At 43.9% G+C, this 26,153-nt stretch overlaps 1 protein-coding gene across 1 annotated transcript; it reads left to right on the top strand.

The window, feature by feature from the left end:
* The first annotated feature begins 1,142 nt into the window (after positions 1 to 1,142).
* On the top strand, positions 1,143 to 25,809 carry LOC110486847 (voltage-dependent calcium channel gamma-4 subunit-like). Its single transcript, XM_021558673.3, has 4 exons — positions 1,143 to 1,891; positions 20,816 to 20,899; positions 21,568 to 21,708; positions 22,146 to 25,809. The coding sequence occupies exons 1-4, from the start codon at positions 1,669 to 1,671 to the stop codon at positions 22,679 to 22,681; spliced, it is 984 nt and encodes a 327-aa protein (XP_021414348.2). The 5' UTR covers positions 1,143 to 1,668; the 3' UTR covers positions 22,682 to 25,809.
* Positions 25,810 to 26,153: the final 344 nt, after the last annotated feature.

Genomic DNA, 26,153 nt, shown 5'->3' with positions numbered 1-26,153 from the left:
CATCTACTGATCACAGACAGGGGAATTGTTTCTAGATCAGCACTCCTACTCCGAGAAACTTTTTGAATAAGGACCCAGGAGTTTTTCTTGATCAGGTCACATGGGCATAAAAGACTCCTGGCCTTAATAATTTGCTATAAAGCTTACAGCCAGCCACACAATTAACTGACTTTCTGTTGCCACAGGGTTTGCTTCCATATTGACTATAGTAAACGCTCATCAGCTGCAACGGGTAGATGTTCTCGGCTCTCTTCAGACTCCAGTAAGTGATCGACCATCGTGTCAGGCACACACACACACACACACACACACACACACACACACACACACACACACACACACACACACACACACACACACACACACACACACACACACACAAACTATTGACCCCCAGACTACATCTACTGGGCCTGGTGGAAGTCAACCAATCAGAAGCCCAGCATGACTTCAGGGGTGGATGGTGCTTCCTGTTGCTCCTTCACAGAGGGACAATAGCCTGTAAATTCTGGCCACTGTCACTTTTACTGCCTCTTGTTACATGCTTTGCCTACATACAGTATCAGTCACTGTCACAGGCTGGCTAGCACAGGCAGGTAGCTCTTTGTGCATCTCAAATGGCACCATATTCCCTATACAGTGCACTACTTTTGACCAGAGCCCTATGGGTCCTGGTCAAAAGTAGTGCAATTAAAAGGGAATAGTGTGCCGTTTGAGATGCAGGCTGTGTCTTATTGGCTTGTCTCTAGTCTTCTCCAAAGGTTAATGTGGCATGAGGTTGTAATATTGTTTCATCAATACCTATAATAGCATATAGGCCTCAGGCTACATGTGAAGAACAGTGGTGTCCTACTGCCTGCTGTGATTTATAGTGTGCTTGATAGTAACATGTACTCAGTAAACATCTAAGTGCATTTTTAACAGCCTGTACAGAGGGCTTGGGCTATCCTGATTGCCAGTCTGTTTAGCTTAAATTATAATCAAGAATAAAATGAGTGACTGTTGCTATTTTCGTTTTACAGTGACATTGAGGGCAGCAGTAAGTAGTGAGAGTAGGTCTAAGACAATACCGGTAAGCACCACGTATCTGGGTGATATCTTGGGCCAGATATCTGGGGTTTAGGATGGTAATTCAGGTCTCCATGTCTTTGACACATGAACCAGGCTTGAGCTGGCTTGAGAGGTAGACCACAGAGAGAGATGTCAATACCTGACTGTCATTATTTCTCTGCAGCCCCTCCCTTCCTAGTGACATCTCTCCATAGATCAGTGATATTGACAGGTTCTGATTCCAATAAAAGTTGGTATATAGGGCAGGAGCAAACCAGGAACATAGAATCAACCTGGGGTTAAATATCAGGCGATTCAGAAACTATGAATGGCCAAACATGTGGGCTGTTTGCGCGCGTCAGATCAGTGTGGACACCGATTTCTCTCCCGTTCGGATCACTCAAGCTGGCTGTCACACGGAGTGAGCGCTACAGCTCCAAGTGAACATTGGGATCCAGTGTCACCCATAGTCAACACGTAGCCCACGTCTCAGATCCTTGGAGAGGAGAGAGGAGCGAGCAAAGCGCAGTGGACATGCGGTATGACCAGATGACCCGCCGCGCCGTGACGCTCTCCAGGTGTGTGTAGACCGGGCTCTGTTGAATAATATGAAGCGCCATGGCGTGGTGTGACCGTGGGGTTCAGACACTGCTGGCTACCGTGGGGGCTTTCGCCGCTTTCAGCCTCATGACCATAGCCATCGGGACGGACTACTGGCTGTACTCACGGGCATACATATGCAACGCAACCAATGCCAGTACGGATGACACCCAGTCACAACCCAAGAAGGCAAGGGGAGATCTTACGCACTCTGGGCTGTGGAGAATATGTTGTATTGAAGGTAAGGCAAGCTGAAATAGGTTACTCTTTCTATTATACTTTGGTAATGTGAAGTCATGTTGAGTTCATGTGGAGAAAGGGTGCTTATGGGTAGTATTTGGAGCAAGAAGGTAATTGTCTGTCTCATAGAGGAGCTGTTTTGTTTCTACTGTCAACTGTATTGGCTTCTCTTCGCTAAGAGAGAGGAAGAGACTTAACGCCGTCAAAGGGTGCGTTTTTACGCGCTCCAAACAAGGTGAGAGTAAATAGGGTAGTCTTTAATAAGGACTGTTTGGCAGTGATATGAGCATGACAAATACATTAAACGCAGCAGGTGTTGGCCGTAAGAATGATCTAGTTTAAATACAGGGAATATGTTTCTATCTGAAGCGGCGCTATAATTCTATGAGTGGATTATGGAGAAAACAAGTTCATCAACACACTTGTTTAAAAAGTTTATAAATCACTGACAGAGTGAAGTTGGTTGATATTTTCACTACACTGTTGCTAAACTTAAAGACGCTCTGAGGACCTTTATGAGTCCTGCCTTCAGGACGAGCTCTGCCTTCATTCACGTCTTTATTGTATTTGAGGGTGTTGCTTGGCAACGTCTCTCTAATTGCTATGGAAACATGAGAGACTAGGTTATACAAATAAAGAGGAATCTGTACAGAGATTTCATTGTCCAAGCAAAGTAAAATATGATGTTCTTATGCCATTAAAGATGTACAAATGCATATATTTTTTATAGGTATAGCTAGACATGCTTGCTTAATGTAGTTTTATGTGAAGTATTTTGATAATAAGTCGTGTATAGACCAGAGCCCCCAATAGGCCTACATGGCTCGTAGTCTAATTGGTCAGAGGCGGAGGCAATGGCAACAATATATTACCATTCATCCACTGCTGTTAGCCTTTTAGAACCATTGGAATTAAGACGCTTTTAAGGTTTAGGTTCTTGTATCACACTCTACTTGAATAACATAATGTTCCGTAACAGTTTGAGGTGGTTTAGCGTAAGTGGGTGAAACAAAGCTGCTGGCATTGTTGTCCAACAAATCACTGACTTTAACCTGTACTTGTTATGTTTTTTCCAAGGCTTTGGGAATTATCCTAGCATATATGACAAGGTTGTCTTATATCATGGGACCTTAGGGCTTACCACCCCAATTTGCAAGTCAAGTGTCCCTTCAGTCAACCCACAGTCACTCCTGACCTCAATGCCGTCAGTAATGGTTTGAGAATACGTGTGCTGAGGGGTGTGGATATCACTAGCAAGTAGACGTGTATAATTTAGCGCGCGGGAAGACACTATTCTAGAAGCACTGTGTTGTGTTCCAGTCGCAGACTGAGCAAAGCGCTGTCGGTGGTGCTGAACTGCTTGACGTAGACTAAAGCCAGAACTCATCATTTTACAAGATGTTGGCCTCCTGATAGTGAATGTATTTGCTAATAAGCAACACTGTTGAAATTATAAATATGGACAACAGTTTAACACACTATCAATTTGAAAAAGCTAGAAAAGTTTCCAAGATTAGCCAGGTTATTTTACACGAGGCTTTGGCGGCATAATCAATTTATGTAATCCAAAAGGTAGGCCTATGTCTGTTTCTGTGTGTTCAGCTCCTATTCCAACACAAATGAGTAATCTTTCCTGATCTATCCATGTCCGCTCCACAACACAGACATCCACGAGCGCATGGACGCGCCTAATGCAGGTCATTTTTTAAAAGTCAGGCGTGGCTCGGCCCCCCTTCGCGTGGCTTGGACAGGCCCATCAGAGAAAACAAATGGCTTGGCAGCCGGAGTGCAGTATCTGATGTGGTTATCACGCAGTGCTGTCATTGCATGAGTGTTTTATTGCACTGCTTTCTATAGGAAAAGAACAGCTGGAAAAGGAAAGGCTGAGGAAGTTTGATGAGCATGGATGATGGCAGGCCTGTGATTGGTATAGCTCTTCAACACATCCGTGGTTTTGTAGGCTATCAAATATATTACAGGCCATGATAGTCTAATTAGGACAACCTAGTTGATTTTTTAATATATCCCCGTCGTTTTTCAACATCCTATTCCCTGGCGTTTCTTTCAGCTCTGCAAATAGCCTATATATTCAGTGTAAACATACAGCACGGTAGTAAACATAACAGAAACAAACAAATCTAAGACATCAAATAAGATAACAGTGCTTGATGTGTATGAATGATGTAAACGTGTGACGAAATGTTCGCATCCATTATGACGTTCCAAAACCTAAAAAAGCGCTGCATCGTCCATCAACCATCATAAAGCCATCAGACATGGACACCCACATCGACTTAGTTGACACCGTGACCCTGTCAATCAAGATGGCAATTGAAATGGACAAGAGAGCGAAGTCTCGACAATTAACTGAGCTTTTGAAACGAGCCGTGGCGACCGCCCAAGGACTGAGCCTTCGACCTGAGGCCGGGGATTGGAGCCCAATTCCCAATGCTAGCCCCGCGGAGAAAAACGCTCCAAAAGCCATCCAGAACCTCGAGACCCGGCTGGGCTCAGGTGATTTCCGCGTGACTACTGCTTCGGCCATCAAATGTGACCTCGCCGCTGCTGCCATTGGTACAACCATTGCTAATGGACTCGCCACGGCCATCGCCTCGTCTTCTGGTAACCGTGGCACCGCCGCAGCAGCTAACAAGATCTCAGAGACCCTCGAGATCATTGAGACCCCTGGAGCGCGTGCAACCGACTCCGGGTCGGTGCAGACATCGGGTTATGATATCAGCGAGCAGATCCAGATGACATACACATGGGCGACTGTCCAGCCCATGGCCTATTGCTGCGGCTGCTATGCGCCACCACAGGTGTACTATAACACATACAGCTGGGAGATGTCCAGCCAGTACACCTCTGTCACCTAAAGACAAGCAAGACAGACACTTTTTTTTCCTTACAATATTTAGTTGTAACCTTTATTTTTACACATGTAGCAAAATAAAAGTCTGAAAAGAGAATCCAGTCTGTATGTCTTTTTTATTTAGGATAGTTTAGTTTAGCCACGTTTCATTTTTATTATATAGCTGAAAGCTGAATGGAGCAGTATGCAGCTAGCTCTATAAGTAGCCCAAAGAAAACAGAAACCAGAAGTCATCAAGGAAAGGGAAAAAAGTAAACAAGCGTTTCAATATTTTTGACTGCTGTGTTTGTTTGCTACAGTTCTTGCACATACAGAGGTTCCACAGTTATTGTATATATCTGGATGGACTATAAATAGGCCTGTCTACAGTGCTGTATATCTGAATAGACTATAAATAGACCTATCCACAGTACTGTATATCTGAATAGACTATACATAGGCTATCTACAGTACATTATGGCTAGACATGCTATTTATTCAGACAATCTGACATTTGAATCAAAATGTATCTAACAGATCAATGTACCAGTATCAAAATCAAATCAAATCAAATGTATTTATATAGCCCTTTGTACATCAGCTGATATCTCAAAGTGCTGTACAGAAACCCAGCCTAAAACCCCAAACAGCAAGAATTGCAGGTGTAGAAGCACGGTGGCTAAGAAAAACTCCCTAGAAAGGCCAAAACCTAGGAAGAAACCTAGAGAGGAACCAGGCTATGTGGGGTGGCCAGTTCTCTTCTGGCTGTGCCGGGTGGAGATTATAACAGAACATGGCCAAGATGTTCAAATGTTCATAAATGACCAGCATGGTCAAATAATAATAATGACAGGCAGAACAGTTGAAACTGGAGCATCAGCACGGCCAGGTGGACTGGGGACAGCAAGGAGTCATCATGTCAGGTAGCCCTGAGGCATGGTCCTAGGGCTCAGGTCCTCCGAGAGAGAGAAAGAAAGAGAGAAAGAGAGAATTAGAGAGAGCATACACACCAGACGCCATTTGAGTGGACAAGTGTCCCACGGTTGTCATGGGGACAATCATCAGTAGATAAGAACACAAGAGGAAGAGACTGTGCCCAGGCGTTGTTGACGCATGCCAGATCTTAGAGCAAGCAAGAAAGTCCAATTCACTGTACTAGTGCACATGACAATAAAAACACAACTTAAAATAGCCATCATATACTCTGCTGCTACTCCGTTTATCATATATCCTGATGCCTAGTCACCTTACCTCTCTCTATACATATCTACCCCTTCCACTCCAGTATCCCTGCACATTGTAAATATGGTATTGGAACTGACCCTGGAACTGACACTGTACAGTATATAGCTTACTCACTTTCTCGTGTTGAACTTATTTCTAATTCTCATGTGTTTTGGTTCGACTTGACTTTGTATTTATTTTTTACACTACTTCTTGTTCTGCTGCATTGTTGGGAAAGAGAAAGCAAGAAAGTATTTCACTGTAGGCCAACTTGTGACAATATAAACTAAGAGTTTTTATTACTAACCCAAGATAGACCAAAGTCTGTCGTTTTCATCGGAGCAAATTAATCATAGTGGGCAGAACAAGCAAGGCAGAGCCAAGGACGAGCTAGTGAGATCCTATTGGCGCTTTCCAATATTTATTTGCATATTTCTGCTAGGGAATGCCTACTCGGTGAAGTTCGTGTGTGCAATTCGCCCTTGAACTCCTTCTAAATCTAAACAATGGACTTTTTTGAAACTTTAGGAATGGGTAACGTCTACAACATGCAGTCCACTCTGATTGTTATAGATTGTAGTTTGGAAAAAGAAAACTGCATGAAGATCAAATGTTTCATCGATGAGAAAATTAGCAGAATGTGGGCCACTGGGCTTCCTCTCATCACCATATTTGGTAGTGAGTGGAAATACCAACCGGATGCTTCACATTTATACATCTGGTGAAATATGGCTTCCTAGTTCTATCTGTGATGAAAACTTGAAACTTGAAAAATCATTCTGTGTAATGCAATTGATAGTGTAGTCAGTGCGAAAAGGTATTTGTCACCTGACCTCACAATCCAACTTCAAGGTCCGTACAATAAGTGTGAGATATGTAGCCTCTCTAGGAGTCAGCGGCTGTGACACCAGACAGTCGAAACACATTGTAACACATCTAAAACATGGGGACAGTAAGCACTTGTTGAGCAGAGTGAATCTTGAGCTGTCCAGTGTTGAAATTAAAGTAGCACATAAGCAAGCCCTATAGGCATGAACACAGCCCACTAATGTGTTCATATTAGCCTCTGTGCTAGTTTCATTTCAGCACTGGACAGCTCATTTCTCTGTGTTCTTCTCAGGAAGTGTTCATTCTTTTGACATGTAGATTCATGGGATAAAAATGTAAAAGCAGCATGTAGCCTAGCGGCTTGTTTCACAAACTCTATCTTCAGATTGGTCAATGGCCATCTTTAATTATATTCCCTTGTGATTGTAATTTCAGAAATTCATAATTTAGTGCTCTGGAAATCACTATTCCACAAGCACTTTGTGTTCCAATCACTGGTTCCATTCGCAGACAGAGCAGAGAGCTTGAGCGCTGTCCACAGAGTGTGGTGCTGTAAGTCTTTGAATACATTTGTCAGCAGAAGAAGAATCCCTTTTGTCCAGCATCCCCGCCCATCAGCATCCCTGCCATCTATGCTATTAGCTGTAGCAGAGAGTAAGAAGCTGTCCGGTGCTGAAATCAAACCTTTGTCTTTTGTTAGTTTGATTTCAGCACTGGACAGCTCCTTTCACACTATTGCGCTCATAATTAGCTTATTTTGAATCTCGCTTGGCATTCTCAGCATGTTCCACAGGTCTGTAATTAAAATGTGTCAGCCGAAAGGCCACAAGGGTGCTAATTAGCCACCGGGCTCTCACTTCCACCAGCACTGCCACTTTTCTACTCTCCTCTGTTTTCTTCTCATCTCTACCTTTTCCTCTCCTCTCCTCTCCTCTCCTCTCCTCTCCTCTCCTCTCCTCTCCTCTCCTCTCCTCTCCTCTCCTCTCCTCTCCTCTCCTCTCCTCTCCTCTCCTCTTGCATGCTGCCCTCAGCTTTGCCCCTCCCCACCTTTCTCCTCCAATTCTCTTCTCTTTGCTTCACTCACTCATACTCTTCTCTCTTCTACACCTCTCTTCTCTTCTTCTGTCCTTCTAAACTCAGCAAAAAAAGAAATGTCCTCTCACTGTCAACTGCGTTTATTTTCAGCAAACTTAACATGTGTAAGTATTTGTATGAACATAACAGGATTCAACAACTGAGACATAAAATGAACAAGTTCCACAGACATGTGACTAACAGAAATGCACAAATGTGTCATCGAACAAAGGGGGGTCAAAATCAAAAGTAACAGTCAGTATCTGGTGTGGCCACCAGCTACATTAAGTACTGCAGTGCATCTCCTCATGGACTGCACCAGATTTGCCAGTTCTTGCTGTGAGATGTTACCTCACTCTGCCACCAAGGCACCTGCAAGTTCCCATACATTTCTGGGGGGGAATGGCCCTAGGCCTCACCCTCCAATCCAACAGGTCTCAGACATCCTCAATGGGATTGAGATCCGGGCTCTTCGCTGGCCATGGCAGAACACTGACATTCCTGTCTTGCAGGAAATTACGCACAGAACGAGCAGTATGGCTGGTGGCATTGTCATGCTGGAGGGTCATGTCAGGATGAGCCTGCAGGAAGGGTACCACATGAGGGAGTAGGATGTCTTCCCTGTAATGCGCAGCATTTAGATTGCCTGCAATGACAACAAGCGCAGTCCGATGACGCCCCAAACCATGACAGACTCTCCACCTCCAAATCGATCCCGTTCCAGAGTACAGGCCTTTGTGTAACGCTCAGTCCTTCAACGATGAACGCGAATCCGACCATCACCCCTGGTGAGACAAAACCGCAACTCATCAGTGAAGATAACCTTTTTCCAGTCCTGTCTGGTCCAGTGATGGTGGGTTTGTGCCCATAGGCGGCGTTGTTGCCGGTGATGTCTGGTGAGGACCTGTCTTACAACAGGCCTACAAGCCCCCAGTCCAGCCTCTCTCAGCCCATTGCTGGGTGCATCTCAATAGTCTAAAGTGGCTTCCTCACCTCATCCTCACCTCCTCTCATTCAGTTGTACTGATCTGAAAACACAGGTTTGAATGCGAAATGGAGGATCCTTACCGGTGACTTGAATTTAACCTATCCAGTTTTATCACATTGTAAGGAGACAAGGAGAGAAAGCCACTTTAGCCTATTGAGATGCACCCCGGTATTCACATTGGTGAAGATGAAGGAAAGGAGACAAGGAGAGGAAGCCAGTCTGCACTATTAAGTTGCACCCCTAGCGATCCCAGCCTTCAGCACTCCCAGCTGCCTATACTACCATAGAAACAGATTAATATGGCCGCTGCGAGCTGGACCACCCATCACAGAATAATTGTCCCTTCTAGTAATTACATTTCTATGCTGCCACCTGAGAGGACCAGGGAACAGTGTCTGGTTGTTTTATAGGCTGGGGAACAGTGTCCTATCTGTTTACAGCTATATAAAACCAGATGACTCCCCCTGATAGACTCCAACCCACAGCCTCACTGGCCCCTTTTGATGATGTAATGGTATACTATGCGGCTGTATAGTACAGTCAGTGAATGTAAGGCTGAGTCCCAAATTGCACCCTATTCCCTATATAGTGCATTGCTTTTGACTAGAGCCATATGGTCCCTGGTTGAAAGTAGCGTAGTAGTGTACTACAAAGGAAATAAGATAACATTTGGGACTCTGCCTTACATTCACTCACTGTACTATGCAGCCACCTCATGTACCATTACATTATAGCCCCCAGGCTGTATTAATGATGCTATATATTGCAGATATATGTATTGATGTTCATTTGGAGGGTATCCTTAATTAATCTGCCCATTAAAATATTCAACTGGAGAGATGATATGTCTTGAGGATAGGAAAAAGGCAGGGTAGACACCAGGGAGAGCTGAGAGAGTGTAGGATATGATGCTGTGATACTGTAATGCGATTGGTCTATTCCACTGAGGCTCTCGCGTTATTGGCTGAGCTGAGTTAATTCACAATAATGGCAAAGTATATCACCCTGTCACCCACAGCAATGCTGTGCTGTGATAGCTGTTTCACTCACAGGGCATGCATGTGTGTGTGGGTGTACATTATGTAATATCTGTGTTTTGTGTTTCAAATCAAAATGTATTTGACACATGCTTCGTAAACAACAGGTATAGACAGATGTGTGTGTGTTGGGGGATATATTTCTTGAAGGGTTAGGGGGCTGTTGACAGGGAGCCATGTGACAGGCTGTCTGTTGGTGGTTGCCAATGAAGATGTCAAAGGCATCCTTAGAGACATTATGGAAATCAGACTGTTGAAACAGAACTGGGGTTGCCATGGAGAGGATGTGCCCAGCGGTGGTCTCCCAGGAAGGGCTCAGGGACTGGTCTCTCTCTCACTCTCTCTGTCTGTCTGTCTGTCTGTCTGTCTGTCTGTCTGTCTGTCTGTCTCTTTATTGCTCTCTCGCTCACACACACACACACACACACACACACACACACACACACACACACACACACACACACACACACACACACACACACACACACACACACACACACACACACACACACACACACACACACACACACACACCTTAGACATTAGACTGATAACCACCGCTCGTAAATCACAAGCCCAGGAGCCTCAGTCTCTAATCGGATTACAAATCAGATGCAATATTCTCTTTTCCTCTTCCCCTAGACAGACCGACACACACACACACACACACACACACACACACACACACACACACACACACACACACCCACACACACACACACACACACAGGTGGAAGGGGCCATGGCGGCAGACAGACTGGAGAGGTTGGAGCTGGGGTCTGAGTGAGACGCTCTGGGGGAGGGAGGACGGGGGATGGGATGAGATGAAATGGGTGAGGAGGGAAGAGGCAAGAGAGGGGAAATGCTGGACATAAATAAATGACTGCTCACCCATTACGTCCATTCTAGCAATGTCATTGTCATGTCCAAACATCTCTTCTGTTAGAAAGAACAAAACACTGTCGTCTTGGTAACGACAGTGGTGTGTTTTCATGGATGCCAAGAGAAGCCAGGCTTCCCCCAAAATTAAGAAAACATTAAGTTATTTATCTTTCGTCTCTCTGTGTTTTCATAATTTCCCTTCAATTCACAAGAGGCTGAATGTATCTCACCAGAGAAAGCATCTGAGCGAGTGAAACAACGCCTTTCTGTTTCTCTACGTGTAGGCCATCTATCTGATGCGGTCTGGTCATAAAGAGGATGACATTGTTACCACCTGTAGCATTAAAGACAAGGGAAGCCAGCAAGCATCTGGCCTCCCTTGACAAAAAAAGTATAAAATAGTCAATCAGCGTTGAGCTAAACTGAGTGTCAAAAGAAGCCAGTTTGGATTTGGCTTCACTCCTATCAAATCGCATTGAGAGCATACGTCATTGACAGAAACATCTTTAATTGTTGCATCTCATTGTGTTGTTGTCCTTCAGTGGCTAGCTAGCTAAAATTGTCCCTATCCTAAATTAACCATGGGCGGAGATAAGGATTACTTAATTTTTACTTAATTCTCCGTACTGGCCAATGATTATAACGGTGATTCTGATCCAACCATTAATTCATACATTGTTGTGCCCCGGCCTGAGAGGATGGAAGTTCAATATGTAGCTAGATGTAGAAGGCTAATGTTAACTAGCTAACGTTGTGCCAGGTAGCCTAGGAAAACAAAAACAAAAAATGTGTACTTTATGACAGAGTCATAGACCGTTTCGTCAACATGAAAGAGAGGAGGATGGCATTGTCATTTCTCTACAAGTAGGGTGTGTCAACATGTTTTTTCCACTTAAATAGACACTCACTCACACACACACACACACACACACACACACACACACACACACACACACACACACACACACACACACACACACACACACACACACACACACACACACACACACACACACACACACAGCGAGAAATCAGAACCATGGACTGCGACATCTTATTTAGCTCACGTTGATTGTACTAAATTGTTTTTGGAATCTTTTAGTTGTCACTGTATTAGACTAAGCAGAGGTGATTTGATGATGTTGAAATGTTGAAGTTGAAATGGTCCTAGAATAGTGGAGGCAGCTCCTGTTTCTTTGCAACTTGCTGTAACTCTCTGTGGTTCTAAATCAATAGTTATTTAGAAGTCTGAAAATGTCAGAAACATTAACTTTCTTGACTATGCTGTAGGTCATGTAACTGTTTGTTACAATACATGCAATATGCTTTGTGGACTTCACTGGACAAAGGTTACTGTCCGGTTTTGTGATGAAACGAAGGTGTGGTTGAATTTATTCTGCTCCTCTGTCTTCTTATTGTCTCTGCCTTTAAACCTTTATGAGCAAAAGTATGTGGGCACATGCTCGTCGAACATCTCATTCCAAAATCATTGGCATTAATATGGAGTTGGTCCTCCTTTTGTTGCTATAACAGCCTCCACTCTTCTGGGAAGGCTTTCCACTAGATGCTGGAACATTGCTGTGAGGACTTGCTTCCATTCAGCCACACAAGCATTAGTGGGGTTGGTCACTGATGTTGGGCGATTAGGCCTGGCTTGCAGTCGGTGTTTAAATTCTTCCCAAAGGTGAGGGCTATGTGCAGGCCAGGGCTCTGTGCAGGCCAGTCAAGTTCTTCCACACCAATCTCGACAAACTATTTCTGTATGGACCTTGCTTTGTGCACAGGGGCATTGTCATACTGAAAAAGGAAAGGGCCTTCCCCAAACTGTTGCCACAAAGTCAGAATTGTCTAGAATGTGATTGTATGCTGTAGAGTTAAGATTTCCCTTCACTGGAACTAAGGGGCCTGAACCATGAAAAACAGCCCCAGACCATTACTCTTCCTCCATCAAACTTTATTTTTGGCACTATGCAGTCGGGCAGGTAGCTCCCGACTAACAGTTCTTGTGCTGACGTTGCTTCCAGAGGCAGTTTGGAACTCGATAGTGAGTGTTGCAACCGATGATAGATGATTTTAACGCACTACGTGCTTCAGCACTCGGCGGTCCCATTCTGTGAGCTTATGTGGCCTACCACTTCGCGCTTGAGCCATTGTTGTTCCTAGACGTTTCCACTTTACAATAACATTACTTACAGTTGACCGGGTCAGCAGGGCAGATATTTTACAAAATGACTTGTCAGCAACGGGTGTGACTGAAATAGCCGAATCCAGTCATTTGAAGGGTTGTCCACATACTTTTGTATATACAGTATAGTGTATCACGGTGGCAAGGCACATTAACTAACAGGTTATAGAGCAAACAATGCAATTATCACAACATACAGTATATGTGGAAATCTGGCTTTTCTGGGGGGATTGGCTTCCCCCGGGATTTTACCCACGCACCACTACTGGGTAATGATGCTCTTCTTCGGGACAATTATCAGTTACATGAGGTGTTTATTTGGCATATCATACAGACTGTGTGATTTATTATTATTATTATTTATTTATTTTGAATTTTTACCCCTTTTTCTCCCCAATTTCGTGGTATCCAATTGTTGTAGTACTATCTTGTCTCATCGCTACAACTCCCGTACGGGCTCGGGTGCTTCTTAACACAGCACGCATCCAACCCGGAAGCCAGTTGGGCCGGAGGAATGGACCTGGCCACCTTGGTTAGCGCACACTGCGCCCAGCCCGCCACAGGAGTCGCTGGTGCGCGATGAGACAAGGACACCCCTACCGACCAAGCCCTCCCTAACCCGGGCGACGCTAGGCCAATTGTTCGTCGCCCCACGGACCTCCCGGTCGCGGCCGGTTACGACAGAGCCTGGGCGCGAACCCAGGGACTCTGATGGCACAGCTGGCGCTGCAGTACAGCGCCCTTAACCACTGCGCCACCCGGGAGGCCCAGACTGTGTGATTTTACGTTCCTTATTAAACAGCAGACCCAGTTAATGGCTATGTTTGTGTCTCAAGGCCCCTGCTCTGTGAGTCACCCTGAGTGTACAGAGAGGGTCTCCTGGGTCTCTGACTAGCTGTTAGGTTCCTTCTTGGTGGTTACTCACGTAATAAGGCTTTTATACAGTCGGGAGGAAACTGTGTCAACCCTGTCACAGGTGTTCAGCCATTAGGGATCTGAGGGAGGAAATAGATGGTTAATACCACAACAACACTATGGATAAAGGGGTTGTCCATGGAATCTTACAACATTCGTTCAAGACACGAGTGCACACATGCAGCAAGCACACAAGCACAAACACACAAACACACACACCACAGTAACTGTTGACAGTGACACTGCTGAGTGCTGGCTGTGCTCAACACTGCAAATAAACTCAGGTACAGTCCAGCCCAGCCCAAGGCAGAGATGGTAAGTAGTCTATTTATGATTTAATTGGTTGGCTGAACAGCAATACCACAACAACATTATGTATCCATGAACCTTCTCGTCCTCTTCCCTCCCTTCCTCTTCCCTCCTCCTCATCTTCCCTCCCTCCTCCCTCTTCCCTCCCCCTCCTCCTCTTCCTCCCTCCCTCCTCCACCCTCTTCCCTCCCCCTCCTCCTCCCTCCCTCCCTCCCTCCCTCCCTCCCTCCCTCCCTCCCTCCATCCCTCCCCTGAGTGTGTACAATATTACAGCAATAGGTCTCTCCCCTACCCAACATAAACACACACACACACACACACACACACACACACACACACACACACACACACACACACACACACACACACACACACACACACACCCTCAGACAGGTACTTAAAGCCATCAGAGAGCCCACTCCTTTGTTGTTCCAGTAAGGTGGTTGTTTTCCCTGAGCTCATCTAATCAGGGATTCACCTCAGATGAATTTGGACATGCACTGAAATGCACGAAATACCTCTGGGTAATGCATTCTTAATCACACTGTGGTGTAATATCAGTGTGTGTGTGTTGTTCCTCCAGCATCTAACTCAAATCGGCTTTGTGGTGGCCCACGATTTATGTGTTGTGCAATGAGCTGGAATCTTAATTTGCAAGCCCCAGAGAGACGCAGGGCATTGACTGCACCTTTTTGAAAGTCATAACCAATAACCAGTGCCTCACCTCACCTTAGATGAGGTTCTCATCGGCTGCTTGCTGCTTTATCTAAAGCCAATATAGGGAGAAGGTAATGGGTTGAGGTGAGACAAACATCACCTTGTCGTGTTGAACACACACATGGGTCCATCTAGATCGCAGGACAAACCATTCCTCACATTCTTTTCCATTTCCTCTCAATCCCACTTCTGACACCAGTGTAACGAACCAAGAGGGGGAGTAATGGAATAATGTATTCTGCCTCCAAGGAGAAGATGAAGTTCAGTTGAACAAGCTCTCCATGAGCTTCATATCTCAGTGTTAAACAGCTTGCTATGGTGGATGAATATCTCAGTGTTAACCAGCTTGTTATAGTGGATGAATATCTCAGTGTTAAACAGCTTGTTATAGTGGATGAATATCTCAGTGTTAAACAGCTTGTTATAGTGGATGAATATCTCAGTGTTAACCAGCTTGTTATAGTGGATGAATATCTCAGTGTTAACCAGCTTGTTATAGTGGATGAATATCTCAGTGTTAAACAGTTTGTTATAGTGGATGAATATCTCAGTGTTAACCAGCTTGTTATAGTGGATGAATATCTCAGTGTTAACCAGCTTGTTATAGTGGATGAATATCTCAGTGTTAAACAGCTTGTTATAGTGGATGAATATCTCAGTGTTAAACAGTTTGTTATAGTGGATGAATATCTCAGTGTTAACCAGCTTGTTATAGTGGATGAATATCTCAGTGTTGACCAGCTTGTTATAGTGGATTAATATCTCAGTGTTAACCAGCTTGTTATAGTGGATGAATACCTCAGTGTTAAACAGCTTGTTATAGTGGATGAATATCTCAGTGTTAAACAGCTTGTTATAGTGGATTAATATCTCAGTGTTAAACAGCTTGTTATAGTGGATGAATATCTCAGTGTTAACCAGCTTGTTATAGTGGATGAATATCTCAGTGTTAAACAGCTTGTTATAGTGGATGAATATCTCAGTGTTAACCAGCTTGTTATAGTGGATGAATATCTCAGTGTTGACCAGCTTGTTATAGTGGATGAATATTTCAGTGTTAAACAGCTTGTTATAGTGGATTAATATCTCAGTGTTAAACAGCTTGTTATAGAGGATGAATATCTCAGTGTTAACCAGCTTGTTATAGTGGATGAATATCTCAGTGTTAACCAGCTTGCTATATTTGATGAATATCTCAGTGTTAAACAGCTTGTTATAGTGGATTAATATCTCAGTGTTAACCAGCTTGCTATATTTGATGAATATCTCAGTGTTAAACAGCTTGTTATAGTGGATGAATACCTCAGTGTTAAACAGCTTGTTATAGTGGATGAATATCTCAGTGTTAAACAGCTTGTTATAGTGGATGAATATTTCAGTGTTAAACAGCTTGTTATAGTGGATTAATATCTCAGTGTTAAACAGCTTGTTATAGTGGATGAATATTTCAGTGTTAAACAGCTTGTTATAGTGGATTAATATCTCAGTGTTAAACAGCTTGTTATAGAGGATGAATATCTCAGTGTTAAACAGCTTGTTATAGTGGATGAATACCTCAGTGTTAAACAGCTTGTTATAGTGGATTCATATCTCAGTGTTAAACAGCTTGTTATAGTGGATTAATATCTCAGTGTTAAACAGCTTGTTATAGAGGATGAATATCTCAGTGTTAAACAGCTTGTTATAGTGGATGAATACCTCAGTGTTAAACAGCTTGTTATAGTGGATGAATACCTCAGTGTTAAACAGCTTGTTATAGTGGATGAATACCTCAGTGTTAAACAGCTTGTTATAGTGGATGAATACCTCAGTGTTAAACAGCTTGTTATAGTGGATGAATATCTCAGTGTTAACCAGCTTGTTATAGTGGATTAATATCTCAGTGTTAACCAGCTTGTTATAGTGGATGAATATCTCAGTGTTAACCAGCTTGTTATAGTGGATGAATATCTCAGTGTTAACCAGCTTGTTATAGTGGATGAATATTTCAGTGTTAAACAGCTTGTTATAGTGGATGAATATCTGAGTGTTAAACAGCTTGTTATAGTGGATGAATATCTCAGTGTTAACCAGCTTGTTATAGTGGATGAATATCTCAGTGTTAACCAGCTTGTTATAGTGGATTCATATCTCAGTGTTAAACAGCTTGTTATAGTGGATTAATATCTCAGTGTTAAACAGCTTGTTATAGAGGATGAATATCTCAGTGTTAACCAGCTTGTTATAGTGGATTAATATCTCAGTGTTAACCAGCTTGTTATGGTGGATGAATACCTCAGTGTTAACCAGCTTATTATAGTGGATGAATATCTCAGTGTTAACCAGCTTGTTATGGTGGATGAATACCTCAGTGTTAAACAGCTTGTTATAGTGGATGAATATCTCAGTGTTAAACAGCTTGTTATAGTGGATGAATATCTCAGTGTTAAACAGCTTGTTATAGTGGATGAATATCTCAGTGTTAAACAGCTTGTTATAGTGGATGAATATCTCAGTGTTAAACAGCTTGTTATAGTGGATGAATAAAATATGTAGTCCTATTGTGTCCTACAATGCTATTCATCACTAAGTTATGAGAATCTAGAGCTTTTCAATAGGAGGAAGGCAATACATGTTTTAAATGAGATGCCATTTTCTATTCTCTTATATTGTCCCCCTGGTGCCCTTATCTTCAAGTACTGTATTAGTCTAATGTGTAAGAAATGAACCGGGGTCAGTTCCTCAGATTTTTCACACACTGTGTGTAAATATAAAAAGTACTGTGCAATATTGAAGAGCCCTCACTGCTGCTCAATCAGCCTACTTTTCCAACCTGATGGAGGAGAATAAAAACCATCCAACATGTATTTTTGATATTGTTCCAAAGCTAACTAAATAGCAGCATTCCCCAAGAGAGGGTGGCCTTCACTTCAGCAGCGATGAATTCATTAACTTCTGAGATGAAAAGATCCTGATCATTAGAAAGTATATTACTCCTCTTTGAATCTGCCTATTTCTCCAAAACTAAGTTGTTCTATCTGCACAGAACTGCCAGGACCTGGGATCAATGGGAGACACTCAAGTTATTTTATCCTGTATCGCTCGACACATTCACGAAAATAGTCATGGCCTCTAAACCTTCCAGCTGCCGACTGGACCAGAAGCAGTGTGTGGATGAAATCCCTGAGGAAGCCACCTCTGTCCAGTGAAGTTCACAAAGCATATTCCATGTACAGTAACAGTTACATGACCCACAGCATGGTCAAGAAAGTTAATGTTTCTGACATTTTCAGACCACTAAACAACTATTGATTTAGAACCACAGAGAGTTACTGTAAGTCACAAAGAAAATAGAAACTCCACTATTCCAGCACCATTTACACTTCAACATGTCAACATCATCAAATCACCTCTGCTTAGTCTAATACAGTGACAACTAAAAGATACCAAAAACGATTTAGTCCAATCAACATAAACTTAATATGATGTGGCTGTCCATGGTTCTGATTTCTGTGTGAGCGTTCGTGCAAATAAAAAAAACATGTTGACTCAACCTACTTGTAGAGAAACTCCAATGCCATCCTCCTCTCTTTCATGTTCACGAAACGGTCTATGACTCTGTCATACAGTACACGCTATTAGTTTTTGTTGTCCTAGGCTACCTGGCTAAAATGCTTGCTCACTAGCCTAACTTCCATTTGTGGGCAACATTAGCTAGTTAACATTAGCCTTCTACATCTAGCTACATATTGAACTTCCATCCTTTTAATCAATAGTCAGTATGGAGAATTAAGTAAAAACAAACTCCAAATCCCTGTCTCCATCCATGGCTAAATTAGGAAAGAATTTTAGCTAGCTGGCTAGCTAGCTACCGGAGGAAAACAACACAACAAAATGCAACAATTAAAGTGTTTCTGTCAGTGACGTATGCTCTCAATGGCATTTGATAGGAGTTAACACTTTTTTTAATGCATCTGGACCATGCACAGCTGAGGTCGCTCAGTTCAGCTTAACAATGATTGGCTAGTTTTGTATGCTATTTTTGTCAATGGAGGCCAGATGCTTGCTGTCTTCCCTTGGATTCAATGCTAAAGGAGGCAACAATGTCATTTTGGTTTGGACCAGACAGCATCAGATAGTCGACCTACACGTAGAGAAACAGAGAGACTCTGTGTCGCTCGGAGGCTTTCTCTTGTGAGATACATTCAGCCTGTTGCAAATTGAAAAAAGAAAATGGCAGCCATGAATACACGTCACTGTACTGGATCCTATTCCAACTAAACCACTGAAAGAGCTACTTCCTGTGCTTGGCCCTCCTACGTTGAACATCATTTGTATCAAACTCAATACAAGTGGCAGTAACGAAGCCTCTCCTGAAAATGCCCCCCCCCCCCCCCCCCCCCCACTAACGGCCTATATCGAATCTCCCATTCATTCCTCTCAAGCATTTAAAATAAAAGCTGCCTTCCTGAAGACAAATAATGTATACGAAATGCTCCAGTCTAATTTTAGACCCCATCATAGTTCTGAGACTGCACTTGTGAAGGTGGTAAAGGACCTTTTAATGACGTCAGACCAAGGCTCTGCCTCTGTCCTCGTGCTTCTAGACCTTAGTACCATGTTTTGACACCATCGATCACCACATTCCTCTGGAGAGGTTGGAAACCTTCTCTACACGGCCAAGTTCTTACCTGCTTTAGATCTTATCTGTCAGAAAGATATTAGTTCGTCTCTGTGGATGGTTTGTCCTCTGACAAATCAATTGTAGGTTTCAATATTCGTCAAGGTTCCATTGTAGGACCACTTTTGTTTTCACTAGACTACTGCAATGCTGTACTCTCCGGCTACCAGGATAAAGCACTAAATAAACTTCAGTTAGTGCTAAACACGACTGCTAGAATCTTGACTAGAACCCCAATTTGATCATATTCACTGACCCCCCTGTCTCAGCCTCCTGTGTATATTCTGCAATAGTCTATGTGCTGGGGTGCTAGGGTCAGTCTGTCCTATCTGGTAAAATTCTCCTGTCTTATCTGGTTTCCTGTGTGAACTTAATAAGTATGATCCTTCTAATTCTTACATCTCTCTCTCCCTCTCTCTGTCTGTCTCTGTCTCTCTGTGTCTGTCTATGTCTGTATCTGTCTCTCTCTCTGTATCTCTCTCTGTCTCTGTGTGTCTCTCTCTCTTTCCCTCTCCCTCGCCCTCTCCCTGTCCCTCTCTCTCTCCCTCTCACTCTCACTCTCACTCTCCCTCTCTCTGAGGACCTGTCCTAGAACCGTGCCTCAGGTCTACCTGGCCTGATGACTCCTGGCGGTCCCAGTCCACCTAGTTGTGCTGCTGCTCCAGTTTCTGCCTTTCTGCCTGTGGCTATGAAACCCTGACCTGTTCACCAGCCGTGCTACCTTGTCCCGGACCTACTGTTTTTGACCCTCTCTCGCGCTCTCTAGCGCTCTCCCTCCCTCTTTCGCTCTCTCTCTACCGCACCTACTGTCTTGACCTCGGAATGCTCGGCTAGGAAAATCCAACTGACATTTACTGAAGATGTGCTGACCTGTTGCACCCTCTACAACCATTGTGACTGAAGAACGATCTAGCCTTAATTGCCATTTACTCTTATAATCTCCACCCGGCACAGCCCGAAGAGGACTGTTTACCCCTCAGAGCCTGGTTCCTCTTTAGGTTTCTTACTAGGTTCCTGCCTTTCTAGGGCGTTTTTCCTAGCCACCATGCTTCTACACCTGCTTTGCTTGCTGTTTGGGGTTTTAGGCTGGGTTTCTGTATAAGCATTTTGTGACATCTGCTGATGTAAAAAGGGCTTTATGAATACATTTGATTTGATTTGATCGACGATCTAAGTTAATAACTGAGGTCTGTTCCTCAGCTGTTTCAGTCACTGTGTGTAAATGCAATGCAATGTTTCTTCCAATGTCCTGCAGGGATTAACGTAGGGAGCTGTTACCGTATCAACCACTTCCCAGATGATAACGACTATGACACAGACAGCTCAGAATACCTCCTGCGTGAGTGGTCATTGTCTCTTCTCTTCTTGACTTCTCTCCTCTCCTCTTCACTTCTTTTCTCTTCTCTTCTCCTCTCATCTCCTCTCTTCTCCTGTCCTTCTCTTCTCTCCTTTCCTTTCCTCTTCTCCTCTCTTCTCTTCTCTCCTCTCCTCTCCTCTCCTCTCCTCTCCTCTCCTCTCCTCTCCTCTCCTCTCCTCTCCTCTCCTCTCCTCTCCTCTCCTCTCCTCTCCTCTCCTCTCCTCTCCTCTCCTCTCCTTCACTTCTCTTCTCTTCTCTTCTCTTCTCTTCTCTTCTCTCCTTCTCTTCTCTTCTCTCCTCTCCTCTCCTCTCCTCTCCTCTCCTCTCCTATCCTCTCCTCTCCTCTCCTCTCCTCTCCTCTCCTTCACTTCTCTTCTAATAAATGTTCAGACCTCGTGACTATGTGTGTAGTAATCCTAACTGTTGTTACTGCTCGTCATTTAAAGTTATGGGTATTTTTTCTTATATTCCCCCAAGACAATAGACTTTAAAGAGTGATTTTATTCAATATCTAAAACCCACAGTAGCACTCAGTGTGTACAGAAAATAGCTGCAGGGAGTGTGTGTGAGTGTGTGTGTCCATGTGTGTGTGTGTGTGCGCATGTGTGTGTGTGTGTGTGTGTGTGTGACCATACCTCTCTCTACTCCAGGTATTGTGCGGGCGTCCAGTGTGTTTCCTATCCTTAGCACCTGTCTGTTGATGCTGGGGGGGCTGTGTTTGGCCGTGGGACGTATCTATAGCAACAGGAACAGCATCCTGCTTAGCGCCGGCATCCTGTTCGTAGCCGCAGGTAAGCCACGCCCCCTTCAGGGCCTGACACACACACACCCTTCAGGGCCTGACACACACACACACACACACCCTCATCAGTTACCTGTGCTCGGTCTGAATTGTGAAGTCCATTCACAGCGCAGGCTGAGAAGGCCATGAGCTGTCCTCTACGTACATTAGAGCAGTGTGTTAGGGCTGGGGAGGTCAGTGGCACCGATCATTAAGACTGTTCATTACTTATCAGACCAGAGAGAAGATGTGTTCTGGGATCTCTGACTGATGACTAGTATTATCCAGAGGTCTGATTACACGTTCCTCAAGTCAGGGCTGAAGCCTGATAGGAAAACCAATGGGGCTGAGAGATTGTCTGATGTTCTGACTCTCTCTGTCTCTGTTTCGGTGTCTCCCTCATATACACTCTCTCTCTGTGTTTCGGTCTTTCTATAACTCTCTCAGGCCTGAGTAACATCATTGGCATCATTGTCTACATCTCTAGCAACGCCGGCGACCCCAGTGACAAGCGGGATGAGGACAAGAAGAACACCTACAGCTACGGCTGGTCCTTCTACTTCGGAGCTCTGTCCTTCATCGTGGCCGAGATGGTGGCCGTCCTGGCTGTCAACATCTACATCGAGAAGAACAAGGAGGTCCGCTTCCACGCTCACCGCGACTTCATCCGCTCCATGTCCTCCTCCTCACCCTACTCACGCATACCCAGTTACCGCTTCCGCAGGCGGACACCCCACTCCAGCTCGCGCTCCTCTGACGCTTCGCAGGAGCACTCCCCGGCGAGGCTGAAGGGTGGGACCTCAGCAACGGGGCCGTTGGGAGAATTGACCATGTACACGTTGACCCGTGAGGGGGGTCTGAAAGGGGGCGTGACGGAGAACGCATACAGCCCCGAGCACGGCTCAGGCGATTTCCTGCAGTTGCACAACTGCTTCCCCAATGACCTGAAGGACGGGGTCAACCGGCGGACCACGCCCGTGTGAGAAGAGCTTTAGACGGGCCGGTGGAGTGAGGAGGCCCCCCTGATGTGGATGGAGGATGGAGGTGGGCCTTTGGGGATGGAGGACCCCATGGTAGCCCGTCACACTGGAGAATCAGAGTCAGAGTCCGCAGTTCCAGGGAAAGACGGAGCCAGTGAAAAGACAAAGCCCCTCCTCAGTGAAAAACAACATGAGGACGAGGACTGAGGACATGGACAGAGATATAAGGTTAGAAAATGTTGCCCGTGACATGGTTTCTAAGGGTCACTGGACATAAAGAGTGCTTGCTTCTTTCCTGGTGTTCCTTTGTGCTTTTTGACTGCAACAGACTAGTCACCATCATTGTTTGTGTCGTACACTACAAAGAAAAAAACCATTCCCTTTAAGATGTGTCCTTGAACCGCGTAAAAGAGAAGAGAGTGGAATGTCCTCTTGTTGATGGATTTTTATTGCCAATGTGTGTTGGGAAACTGTTGAGTGAATTGTTCAATGTACAACATTTCACACTATTTTACCTGCTTTAGGTATCGAACATAGTTCAGCTAAATGTATTGTCCAACCTGAAGCCCTCTGTCACCTTTGCATGCTACTGTATAGCCTACTGGAGTAGAGCTCGGTGTCTCTGTGTTATCTGTTAGTAGCTACTGTGTGTCACTGTCAGTTTAATAGAGAAATAAAACCCAAGGATTGAGTTCTCAACAAAGACATTCTTTTGTATCTGGGAAAAAATAAAGGGACATGACTGACCAGCGAACCCATGTTAAACTTAATTGGTTGTAGTTAGGTTAGGTGAGGGTTAAGGTTAGGGGTTAGAGTTACAGTGGGGCAAAAAAGTATTTAGTCAGCCACCAATTGTGCAAGTTCTCATCTTTTTAAGTGGGAGAACTTGCACAATTGGTGGCTGACTAAATACTTTTTTGCCCCACTGTATGTTATATCATGCCCCTTTTTTTCCTGCAACCATAGTCATTTAATTCTAGACACTTCTATGATTAAATGACCATCTGTTATATAAAAAAAGCACATCCAAACGACTGCTAATTTCCGGATTAAGAATGTGTTGTTGTACATTTTCAAGTTTAGAAGGGAAATAGCACCTTTGAATGTGCATACACTGAATGTACAAAACTTTAAGAACACCTGCTCTTTCCATGACATACACTGACCAGGTGAATCCAGGTGAAAGCTATGATCCCCCATTGATGTCACCTGTTAAATCCACTACAATCAGTGTAGATGAAAAGGAGGAGAGGTTAAAGAAGGATTTAAGCCTTGAGACAATTGAGACATGGATTGTGTATGTGTGCCACTCAGAGGGTGAATGGGCAAGACAAAAGTGTCTTTGATGGTAGTAGGTGCCAGGCACACCGGTTTGTGTCAAGAACTGCAATGCTGCTGGGTTTTTCACTCTCAACAGTTTCCAGTGTGCATCAAGAATGGTCCACCAGCCAGGCAACTTGACAACTGTGGGAAGCATTGGAGTCAACGTGGGCCAGCATCCCTGTGGAACGCTTTCGACACCTTATAGAGTCCAGGCCCTGACGAATTGAGGCTGTTCAAAAGGACAAAAGGGGGTGGAACTTGATATTAGGAAGGTGTTACTAATATTTGGTACACTTAGTGTATGTTTCATTCTTTTTTAAATTGATACTGGATTGATGACATTTCATCCATAACTGCTAAGTCTAACCAGCTGTCTTAAAACTTATCTCTGATACCCTTCATCCTATAGCAATCTCAATTCATCCCCATCTCATCTCATGACATCTCTGAGTTGAAGTTCATTCCTACTGCTCAGTCCCCATAGAGTCCAGTCCAATATGGCCGACCTGATGATGTCAGTGGAACACCTATGGACATTCTGCAATCTTTATTTATTTCTATGTCAGTCCCCTTCCTTCAGTGTTCTAATCAAAAACCCTACTGAGATTTGACATTGTGGGGACACTGGTCACAGGAAAAGAGCAGTTAACAAAAGCCGACTCGCCCAGGAATTGAGAGAGCACAGGACGTCTTTCAGCTTTTCAACAGCCAGGCAGCTGGTTGGATAAGGATCGAGGATCGACAGAGAATGAATTGGCTGAAAGGCTACCTGTATGTCTGTCTGTCTGTCTGCCTGCCTACCTGTCTTTCTGCTCTCTGTCTGGGTAGATGTTTTCTAGATCTCCACCATCCAGTGCAGAACAGAGAAGTCAATCTGAAGGTTGGGAGAAATCCACATCTGTAACCTGGAGCTCCAGTCATCCATGGCATCATTGTCCTCCAAACTTCTCTTCCATTTTGGTTTCTCAGGAAATATTCCATTATAGTTTCTACAGTTCAACCCCTTGAGGTTTGGAGATTCAAGGATTCACTGCTTTATTGCCATTGTTGTGAGGAAGAGAACTGGACTATGGGCGGGGGATTTCAAAGTGGATGTTTGTCCCTGAGGGGCCACCATAAACAGGAAATGCTGATATCATTGTGGGACCATTGAGAGTAGTTCTAACTCTGTTCTTACTCATCTGTTACAGTTGGAAACAAACGTGTGGTGGTTTGAAATGTGAAAATGTATATACAAAAGTCAATCCAACACAAACCATGTATAGAGAGAGTATTGCTGAATTCACATCACATCTTTTAATAGAATAATATATCAAACAAGATGTGATGACGGAAAAATACTTTGATAGTTTGTTGCGTTTGTCATGCTTTTTACTCATGGAGGTGGATACCATTGTTCCTGTCTGGGATACCATTTAATACGCTGAAAACACATTCCTGTTTTTTTCTGTAGAGCGATGAACGTAGAGGGAGAGGAACACATCTTTTCTATGACTCTGTGTTCAACAGCTTTAATGTGCTTTCAATGTTCTTAACAGGACTACTATTGAGCCTTCCTGTAATAACAATAACACACACACACACGCACGCACACACACACACACACACACACACACACACACACACACACACACACACACAGTATACCTGTACTCTTCTCCTCTCCTAACTCTGAGGAACTACCTGCTTATTCTCATCACATCTCTGTTAGCTGATATTGCTGTTCTCTATATTTATTTCAGTCTCCATCCAACAGTCAACATAAAGTTGTTAATATGAATGATAATAAATAAAATTGGGGTACAACATCTTGTTCATTGGCTTGTGCATGTTTTGTATGTCATTCTATTGTGTCTGATTCCCTTCAACTTCCCTATTGTTTATTCTCTTTCAGGCAAGACAAGTGTAAAACGTATCACATCTCAAATCTAATGCATAGGCATAATAGCACATACAAAGTGTCAGTATTCATGTATTCATTCTCTATGTTTTATTTATTGGTTTCAATAGAAGCTGCAATTCATGTTAAGCCTCGTTCTTTTTTTCTATCCACAGATGAACTGTACCATGTCAGGAACATAAAACACCAATCTTAACTGAGCAAGCAATGCAGGTTTTCAACAGGCTTTTACTATTGATCTGAGAGCTGTAC

The sequence above is a fragment of the Oncorhynchus mykiss genome, chromosome 13 (assembly GCF_057628025.1).
Source record: "Oncorhynchus mykiss isolate SJ-2025 chromosome 13, ASM5762802v1, whole genome shotgun sequence".
In the NCBI taxonomy this organism is placed as follows: domain Eukaryota; kingdom Metazoa; phylum Chordata; class Actinopteri; order Salmoniformes; family Salmonidae; genus Oncorhynchus; species Oncorhynchus mykiss.
This window is presented reverse-complemented; position numbering and strand designations above follow the sequence as displayed.

Excerpts from the sequence above, each read along its gene's own strand:
- LOC110486847 (XM_021558673.3), top strand. The coding sequence starts at position 1,669 with ATGGCGTGGTGTGACCGTGGGGTTCAGACACTGCTGGCTACCGTGGGG. Across the intron at positions 1,892-20,815 it reads GAGAATATGTTGTATTGAAG|GGATTAACGTAGGGAGCTGT; the intron begins GTAAGGCAAGCT and ends AATGTCCTGCAG. Across the intron at positions 20,900-21,567 it reads CAGCTCAGAATACCTCCTGC|GTATTGTGCGGGCGTCCAGT; the intron begins GTGAGTGGTCAT and ends TCTCTACTCCAG.